At 34.6% G+C, this 9,825-nt stretch overlaps 1 protein-coding gene across 3 annotated transcripts in view; it reads right to left on the minus strand.

Annotated features, from left to right (window-relative positions):
• plekho1a (pleckstrin homology domain containing, family O member 1a) overlaps positions 1-9,825 on the minus strand; it is a 23,098-nt gene that overhangs the window by 10,254 nt on the left and 3,019 nt on the right. For 2 of the 3 annotated variants that reach the window (XM_024298533.2, XM_036214250.1), the window contains exon 1: positions 372-1,156. In XM_024298533.2, the coding sequence (XP_024154301.2) occupies positions 372-737 (366 nt within the window). In that variant the 5' untranslated portion in view covers positions 738-1,156. Of the gene's footprint in view, positions 1-371; positions 1,157-9,825 lie in introns of those variants that run through there. The other variant, XM_024298532.2, reaches the window with a different exon arrangement.

The raw sequence follows: 9,825 nt of genomic DNA on the forward strand, positions 1-9,825 counted from the left end.
ATTTTTGAAACTTTAAAACCGTAACATTTTAACATAATTATGAATAATAAAAAGTCAGAAATATTATTCCAGAATAAATCAAATTAATCCTTAAATAACTTTCAATATTTTACTCTCGGTAAAAATATATTTTGTCAAAATTATACAAGTTAGAAATAAGTGCAAGATAACGTCAGGCCATTGATAACAATAAAATAAAATAATCTGGAGGGCCGAATGCGGCCCCCGGGCCTTGACATTGTCACATGTGGTCTATGGAATGATTTGACCTCACGACCTTCCAGTCTCGGGGTGGCCACTCTACCACAAGGCCACTGACAATGAAGTCATTTATTGCTGTCCCGTCTCAGGACATCAACAGCACGACTCACCGTATTTCCAGGATGCCGGCAGCGCAGCACCGTGAAGCGACTGTGGTTCTTTTTGCTGCGACTCTTCGCCTTCCTCAGCTCCTCCGAACGCTCGTAATCAGCTAGATCGAACACTTCCTGCGCTTTACGCTCGTCTTTCACCTGCAGACACACAAATAACCAATTCATGTCTCCTAATAGATATACACTCATAATCTGCCATTCATTTAAAGACCCACTACAACAAAAAAAGGTGGCTTTGACATTTTTCTGGAAATAGATAAAGAAAATTAATCTTAAAATTGCATTTCTGAGTATTTCTTTATTAAAAAAGGGAATCGGGAGCAAACAATAATATGCTTTTTGAAAAGGGGCTTGATGGGACATAGAAAATATTCTTAAATAGAGAAATCTCAGCAACGGGGAGGCGAAGAGTTTTTGTTAAAAACAGCATAATCATTAGGAAACATAGATAAAAAGAAGATTTGAGTAGGTCTTTAAACTTCTTTATTCAATACAGTAACTATGTTTTTTTACCAACAGCAACAAAATGCACAACACAAACTCCCATACAATCAAAATCATCATCATGATTCACAAAAAATCCCAATTTCCTTATATTTTTCATCATATGAATCATCTGTAACCGGAAGGTACATTTGTCTCAGAAAAGTGATCGCCAGCTAAGCCATCGCTGCAAAAAATAGTTTCTAGAGTTCTTCTCCAGCGTCTAATGCACCATGTTATGAATAAAACAAGAAGAAGACCTTTTATCTGCAGCAAAAAGAGACAGGAGATGCCAAAAGAATGATCATTCACAGACAAAAACGTTGACTAAAGAAGTCATTTTTTAAAGATTTCTCCCGTTTTTTAGCACAAAATTCTAGGAATCCTGCAGAAAAATGTACTCTTTAATTCAAAATATATATATTTCTGCTGCTGAGGTTTGGTAATGCAGAATGTGAAGAGTCTTTCAACAGAATCTGCTAGTACTTGCTGACATTTCTGATTCAGTTTTTTTTTCTTTCTTTTTGGATCCTTGGTTTTTAATCAGGATCAAGTCCGTGCTGAGCGTCTGTTTCTGTCCTGACAGAAGACTCTAACATTAACGGGCGCGGTCACATGACAACAGCTGGTTCAGCACAGCTGTGTGGTCTGAACAGGCATGAAAGCATGAAAGGATCAGAGTCAGTCACGCTGGTATTTGTGTATTTAATCCCCTTTTTTTTTAAAAAATGCTTGGATAAATGTTTGTGAAGTTTCAGAGTTTAGCCGAAAGTTTCTGTGCCTGTGAAAGGTGAGCATTAAAGAGGGAAACATAAACATATGAGGGTTCCCTTCCCTCCATCGGCCTGATGGGAAGGGAAGAAACCAAACTAAAAACACTCAAAACTACCTTAAATGTCTCCAAAACAACCAAAGGATGAAATAAAAGAGGAGATTAAATGATGGTAAATTTGCCAAAAAACTGGAAATTTTGTAATAAGAGCGCTGAAGTTGACCTAAACTTCTGAAAAATCTGCAGTAAAATTGCTTGAAAATCCCTAATACATGCCAATTTTGCAAAAACATTTAGTGTGTTGCTTAAATTTGAGCTAAACTCCATAGCCCAAAAAACCTTAGTCAGTGCCAAGTTAGCCAAAAGTGCTAGCTCGCTGCTTAAATACTAGCTAAACTCAAATATAGCCAAACATTTCTCAGTATTAGACAAGAATGTTGGCCTGTTGCTAAAATAGAAGCTAAACTACATTAGTCTATAAAAGCCTCGGATAACAAAGTAGCTAAAACGTTAGCTTGTTGCTAAAATAGAGGCTATATAAACTCAAAATGAGACTATAATTCAATTAATTTCAATTTTATTTATATAGCCCAAAATCACAAAGAAATTTTGCCTCATTGGGCTTCATGCAGGTAATTTTACAGGTGCAGAAAATTTGTCATAAAATATGAACAATAGCTAAAAACTAAGACTAAATAAAAGGTTATCCCTGCCCTTAGACCCTCCCTCCCGGTAAGGAAAAACTCTTAAAAAACCTGAGTCAGGAAAAAAGAGGAAACTTTAGGGATGCCCACATGAGGGAGAGATCCTAACCCAGGACAGACATGCGATACCAGAACTAAAGAAAAATTAGCTTCTACAACTACGTATTTAACCTATAAAAACCTTAGTATGTATCAAATTAGCCCAAAACGTTAGCATGTTGCTTAAAAAGAAGCTAAACTCAAAATTAGCCCTAAAAAAACCTTAGTAGGTGACAAACTAGTCAAAAACGTTAGCATGTTGCTAAGATAGAGGCTAAACTCTAAATTAGCCTATAAAAACCTTAGTATGTAACAAATTAGCCAAAAACGTTAGCATGTCGCTTTAATAGAAGCTAATATCAAAATAAGCCCTAAAAAAAACCTTAGTAGGTAACAAATTATCCAAAATGTTAGCATGTTGCTAAGATAGAAGCTAAACTCTAAATTAGCTTATACAAACTTTAGTATGTAACAAATTAGCCAAAAACGTTAGGATGTTGCTTAAATAGAAGTTAAACTCAAAATTAGCCCTAAAAAAACGTTAGTATGTAACAAATTAGCCAAAAACGTTAGCATTTCGCTTAAATAGAAGCTAATATCAAAATTAGCCCTAAAAAGAGAAACCTTAGTAGGTAACAAATTAGCCAAAAACGTTAGCATGTTGATAAAATAGAACCTAAACTCAAAATTAGCCTATAAAAACCTCAGTAAACAAACTAGCCAAAAACGTTGTCATGTAGCTAAAACATTAAGTAAATTCCAAATTTTTAGAAAATTACTATAAAAGATGAAAACATAGCCCATGAATATATTTAAAGGCTTGTTGATAATCTACTCAAAATTTTGAAATGTAAAGACTTTCTCATTAATTTCCTATGGGACATATTTTGCTCATTATTTAAAAAACTATACAATATATAAATACCAAAAATACAAACAATAATGTCCTGAACAAGCTGAACATTTTGATACCAAGATTGCTCAAATCGCTGAAAGTGTGATCGAGTTTTTACATGGAAAAACGTACGGAAAGGAGCAGGAGAATCACTATAGTGTGAATGCTGCACAAATGTACACAAAAAGAAAAAGGTAATTTAATCTAAAGGGGAATGAAATATTTATCAAACCAAAACACAGAATACTTCTAAAGGAGGGATATGTGTCAGTATATGGAGTAAAAAAATGCAATAAATTGAAATAAAAAACTCCACAACAAAATCACGTTTTAAAACATTTTCAGTCTGGAGAATATTTGACCCACTCTAATGAAAATGGTGTTCTTGTGTAATTTTTTTCTATATAAAGAAAATTAGGACTAAAAATACATTTCTGAGTATTTTATTTACATTTTTACAAAGTTATTTTCAACCACTATGGTTCATTTGTGTTCATATTTCATCATCTTAAAGCAATCTTTTCTCCTCATTTAGCTTATTTTCATCCTGACATTGCATTTAGTTTCTAATTTTTGGTTTATTAGGAAGACAATTTTTAAGTTCCTTTCTCTACATAATAAATAATCAAAGCATTGTTAGGTGATTTAAGGTTTTCTTCAGAATTCAACAATTGATTCTGGACTCCACGTTTGTTCGCTTAAGTGTAGGGCCCAGATGAAGATGAGATCAGCGGGAGCTTCAAATTAAGCGTAGAATTTCTCTCCGTTCGGTTTCCATCTTTAATTTATCACTTCTTTCAACTTTAAAAAGTTCATGTGAGGAAAAGTGCCGGGACAGAAAACGACACCAAGCTGAGACGCCTCTGTGGAAAGTTGGCGTTTTATTGCCTCAAAAACTTAGTGGAAACCTTCATTTATTTTTCAGAGAACTTAACTCTTGTAGAAATGTGGATTTAAATAAATGAAAACAGGAAAAGGGAGTTGAGGGACTATTAAAAAAATCATTATTTTTCACCACAATCTTAATTTTGAAAGGAAATCACTGGAAAAACTTTAACTTCCGGATTGAAGCAAATTAAAAAATGAATCAGATCCAGATCATCTCCTTCAGTCACCACTAGGGGGCTTTGTACAAGTCATTTTCTATTCACTCCTAAATAAAAACAGAAAGTTTGACTCATCCATTGTCAAACTTAACCATTTTATTTTGTATTTAAAACTATATATTCATAAATAAAAATCTCCTATCAAATTTTGTTCCCTTAAACGCAGCATTATTCTGAAAACAGCAAACAGAGACACAAAAAAGTAAAGTAAAATCTAAATAATTAGTAAAACTGTACCAAATAAAGTAGTGTAAAAAAATCTAAGTGACATCATGAAAAATTCCAAATCTAAAAATACACATTTCTTTTAAAAAATGATTCAATAAGTCAATTTAAATTTAAAATATTACAAAAATGTATTCCTATTAGCTGAAATGGACTATATAATGTTCTTGTACATAGTTAGTAAATACTTTTAAATCATTGTGTTTCCATCTACTAAGGTGAGCCTTTAGATTGAAAAAAATATTCCTTTAGGTAAATATTTAAAAGGAAAAACAAATATCTCAGGTGAGGAGTTAAAGGTAAACCATCAATAATAAAATTGATAAATCTGAAATGAACAAACAATCTTTTGTGGAGAAATTCTGATGATCAAGCGTTAAAAAAATGAGCCTGAAAGACTGTTTTCTGCATGTCTTTCATTAAAACTACTCAGCAGCTGCAGTGCATGTGTCTGTGAGTGTGCATGAGAAGTCACATGGCGCGCCGAGTGGCTGCAGGATAGCGGGCAGCGGTCACGGCTGCCGAGCACCATCAGCGCAGCGATCGATACGCCAGCTCGGCTTTGTGTTCCTGTGAGATCCCCACTTCCTGCTCATGTGAAGACCGATGAATTAAAGCGGACGCGGCGTCCTCCTGACGGAGCAGACGGGAGCACAATCAGAGGAACAAAAACATGAGTTTCCTCTGCCGAAATGTAACCGAAATAACCCCACGGTGCAGGAAATGATGTTTCTATGATGTTTAGTCATCAGCCCCGAATCCAAAGCAGAGGCTGCAGTCTAAACGAATGTCGTTAAATAAATCTAATGAGGAGAAAAACAAAAAAAAAAAAAACATTTTTCTGAGCTCTCATTGATGGCACATCAACATAAGCAGAATTCATGCTTTTATTTTGAAATCAAACTGATAATTGCAATTTTGGTTTTTCCAAAAACAGACTCCTGAAGTTTGATCAGTATTTACCTGCTGGTGATTTTCCTTCACGTTGCTCCACTTGTGTGTATTCAACAACTGAAATTTGGGATCTTTATGCGTAGTTTGGTGTCTTTTTTTCCCCCGAAGCTTTATTGAACTTTGACCTCAGGAAGAGGCGGCCATCTTGAAAACCACAAAAAAACGTTTAGTACTTTTTAATTCAAACTCCTCTTAGGGATTTCAATGTATCGCCTCCTAACTCCTTGTGCATTATTAGAAAACTAGTTTAAAAAAATTTAGGAAGTTGTAAACATTTAGCGGTGATAGCGTAGCATGCTAGCAAAAATTACACTTTCTTGAACATTGGGGAAATTTAATACATGAATCCTTGGATCAAGCTGAATAAGACTATATAATGTTCATTTCCAATGGATTAGGAATGGGGGCGTGGCTAACAAAAACCCTCTGTTGCCAAGGAAATCCAAAAATGTACTTTTGCCAATCCTTCTAAAAATTACATCGACCTGTTTGTCACCCCCAGACAACCAAAAAATGAAATTGTTGTTATGGAGTTTAACCAATAGAAATGCAACCATTTTGAGAAAACTGTTTTCTTTTCGAAATGTATCTGCCTCAAGTGAGTCGCGAAAAAATTGACCTTAGTAAAAGGGTTCTATCTTTAATTTTCAAAAGAAAAAACACCTTTAGCCCTTTCTGAAAGTTTAAATTCATCCAAGGGATTTCAATGTATTGCCTCCAAACTCCTTGAACATTATTAGAAAACTAGTTGAGAAAAAATGTTGTTTTAGCGGTGTTAGCATGGCAAGCTAGCAAAAATTTTATTTCCTTGTTGCTCACATTTTTTCCCGTAACTTTGTGAAAATTTTACACATAAATCCCTGAATCAAGCTGAACAAAACAATATAACATAGTGGATATATTATAAATGTGGGCATGCTTAACAAAAACCCTCCGTTGCCAAGGAAATCCAACTATTTACTTTTGCCAATCCTTCTAAAAATTACTTCAAACTGTTCGTCACCTCAAGACGACCAAAAAATAAAATGGTTGCTATGGAGATAAAACCAATAGAAAAGCTGCCATTTTGAAAAACGCTTTTTTTTCCCTCATTAATTTGTCAGGTGCGATTCCAGCTAGGGTGGCAGAAACAGCTTAGGACCATAAAACATCCCTCATAACATAAATTGGATTTCCTATTTCATGTCAAGTTTTCTGCTACATATACATCAAAATTTATCTACCTTTTTAGCTCTAAAGCATCTTTTCTGTATAATTGTTATCACCATGTCTGAGAGATAGAGGACAGAAAAAATACAGTCACTTTAAATAAGTAAAACTCTTGTCCCCTTTTTAAATTTCCTTTTATTCGCTATATTATTTAATTCACATCAGTATTATTGTATTTATTTTTACTCTGGTGTATCTTTATTATTTGCTTTTTTTCTAGATGTCAATCTAGTTTTGATTATTGTTCATTGCAGCAGATAAATGTACATTTTTAAAGTAACCTTGAGTCATTTTTCTGATATTCTATTCCTTTTCTAATAAATAATTAAGCTGGCTCTGGATTTCTTTTATAATTCAGTTGATATAATTTCTCATCTGGAGATTTTTTTCCATTTTTAACATTAAGAGTTTGGTTTAAAATTTGAATAATTGAACCCAATCTGTCTTTATGTAGATATTACAACATTAGTTTTGTTAAATTTGCTGTTGGTTTTGAATTAAATCAGTTTTTTGTCAACAAAAATAGGCTTTATTGTTTAAATTAATGTAAAACTTTATCATTTTAGAAATTAAACAGCAATTTTTGCTCAAATTAAAACCATAGTTAAGTGAAAACTGTTTAAAATATCCAAATAAAATGGGTTTTTTTGTAATTAAAATGTAGTATTGACATATAAAGCTAATTAAACTGTAAATTTGAAGTTTGGTTCCTATTTTTGGTTCCTAAAACACAATATAAACTCAAACACTGGAATGATATGGTTTGTTTGAGTTTTAAGGGAACGTTGACTCGTTTGGTCTTCCTGCCTTTGAAGCGTTTCGCGTTGCCGCAGGGCTCCGAAGCAACACAAAGAGTTCAAGGTTTTTTTGATTCTTAAGAAAGTCAAACTCAGCGTCACGCTCTTGCATAACACTCCGGAACGCAGTGAGACACTCAGCACTTTAGCCTGATGCTGCAAAGTCGCTCTGCAGCAGCTGAACACCTGTCCTGTCCTCTGCGGTGAGTTCAGGGAAACTTGGATAAAAGAACAACCTGCCAGCCTGAAGGTAAAAGATGAAGCTCAAAGGCATAAAGTGAACCATAAATGAACGATACAGACAGGTTTCTATCGATGCAGTGGTGAGATGTTCTCCTTTCAGTTTTATCTTCTCATAGTTTGTGTTTACAGAGAGCAGAAAAAGTAGTCCGCTTTCTCTCTCCGTCCCATCTAACTTTATAAAATGACTCAGCATTGCTCTGACATGACTCAGCATTGTCTGAGCTGAAAATAAACACAAGCCCTTGTCACCCCCAAAAAAACTTTCTAAAATAAAAAGAGGTCATTTTTCTTTAAATCTATTTTTAAAAATGTAAAAAAAATTGTAATTGTGCTCCTAAATAACCACATTTTTAAAAGTCCCACATTTGGAACACGCATTTGTGTCAGACAGTTTATTTTACTTCTGATAATTACTCTTTTTTATGACACCTGCTGACAGGTGAATCTCCAAAAGCTGCAAATTAGGTGCTGAATTTACAAAAAAGGCCAAGTTTCATACATCATGTGGGCAGAAACGGGACAAAAAGTTCCCCAAGAAGATAACACCTCAATGACTCAACTCATGTACTTCACAGACCTGCTGTCTGGCTCTACAGAACGCTATGATCTAGAACAGGCTGTGCGCATAAATCTAAGGTATCAAATCCTGTTTTTTTTCTCATATTTTTCCTTTACCTCAAGTTATTCAAGTTATAAACTGACCAATCAGATGGCTCAACAAAAGTAGGTGGAGCCTGCTGGCCTGAACGTCCAACATTTCAAACGTTTGATTGATAAATTTTGTGTAGCTCCCTTTTATTGGTTGTTTTCTATGGCAACCAGAGTGGTTGCCATAGAAACGTCGACTCAGACCGACTAGAAGACCAATCACTGCTTACTGACATTGCCTGGCTCCAACATGGCGGCGTCATTATCATAACAAAATGGCGACTGAATTGACTTCATTTGGTTGGAGTTGGAAGTAAACCATTTTTCTTCAGTCCAGTTCTCTCATACTGTCAATACTAGACTCCGCCTACTGATGGTGGGGGGCCTAACTTCTAAGTCCACCAGAAGGTTGTGCAAGCCAATAGATTTTTGACAACTGAAGGGAAAGCAGCTAAAGCTAACACGATAACAACTGACCGTTACAGAATCAAAGATGGGCGGGGCTTTTATACTGGAGCTGCAAAACATGATGACGTGAAACTTAAACCAACTGATAAATCGCGAAATTCAACTGTAATACCTTGTTTCAACCTCTAGGGGGCAGCACACAGGCGAATTTTAGACAAAGATATTTAGGCAAGTGTAGCTACGCTAGCTTGTTGCCAATAAGTCTAGCGCCATATTAGATAGGGCTAAATGCCTGTTTACAGTTGTGCAACAAACAGAGCTGGAAAAACAGGAATGTTACTTTTCACAAGTAAATTATTATTGTCGCTGATGAAGGAGATTTTATCGGAAACATCATATGTGTTAAAGTCAAGGCCCGGGGGCCAGATCCGGCCCTCCATGTCATTCCATCCAGCCCTCCAGATCATTTTATTTTATTGTTAATAATGGCCCGATGTTATCTTGTTCTTAATTCTAACTTGTATAATTTTTTAAAAATATATTTTTATGGAGAGAAAAATATTGAAAGCTACATGCTAGCTATTTTGGCTAATTTAGCCTTTTTTTGTTTTGTTTTTTAGACTATTTTGGAGTTTAGCTAATATTTCAGCTACATGCTAGTCATTTTGGCTAATTTAGTTTTTTTTCACTTTTTGAGGCCTTTTTTTGGAGTTGGGCTAATATTTACATGTTAGCTGTTGTGGCTAATTTAAGCAGTTTTTTTTGTTTTGTTTTGTTTTTTCGGCTATTTTGGAGATTAGCTAATATTTCAGCTACATGCTAGCTGTTTTTGTATAATTACGTTTTTTTCTTTAAATTTTGAGGTTGTTGTGGAGTTAAGCTAATATTTACACGCTATCTGTTTTAGCTAATTATTATTATTTTTTTAAGTTTTCAAGTCAATTTTAAACTATTTTTCCAGGTACATG

The sequence above is a fragment of the Oryzias melastigma genome, linkage group LG11 (assembly GCF_002922805.2).
Source record: "Oryzias melastigma strain HK-1 linkage group LG11, ASM292280v2, whole genome shotgun sequence".
In the NCBI taxonomy this organism is placed as follows: domain Eukaryota; kingdom Metazoa; phylum Chordata; class Actinopteri; order Beloniformes; family Adrianichthyidae; genus Oryzias; species Oryzias melastigma.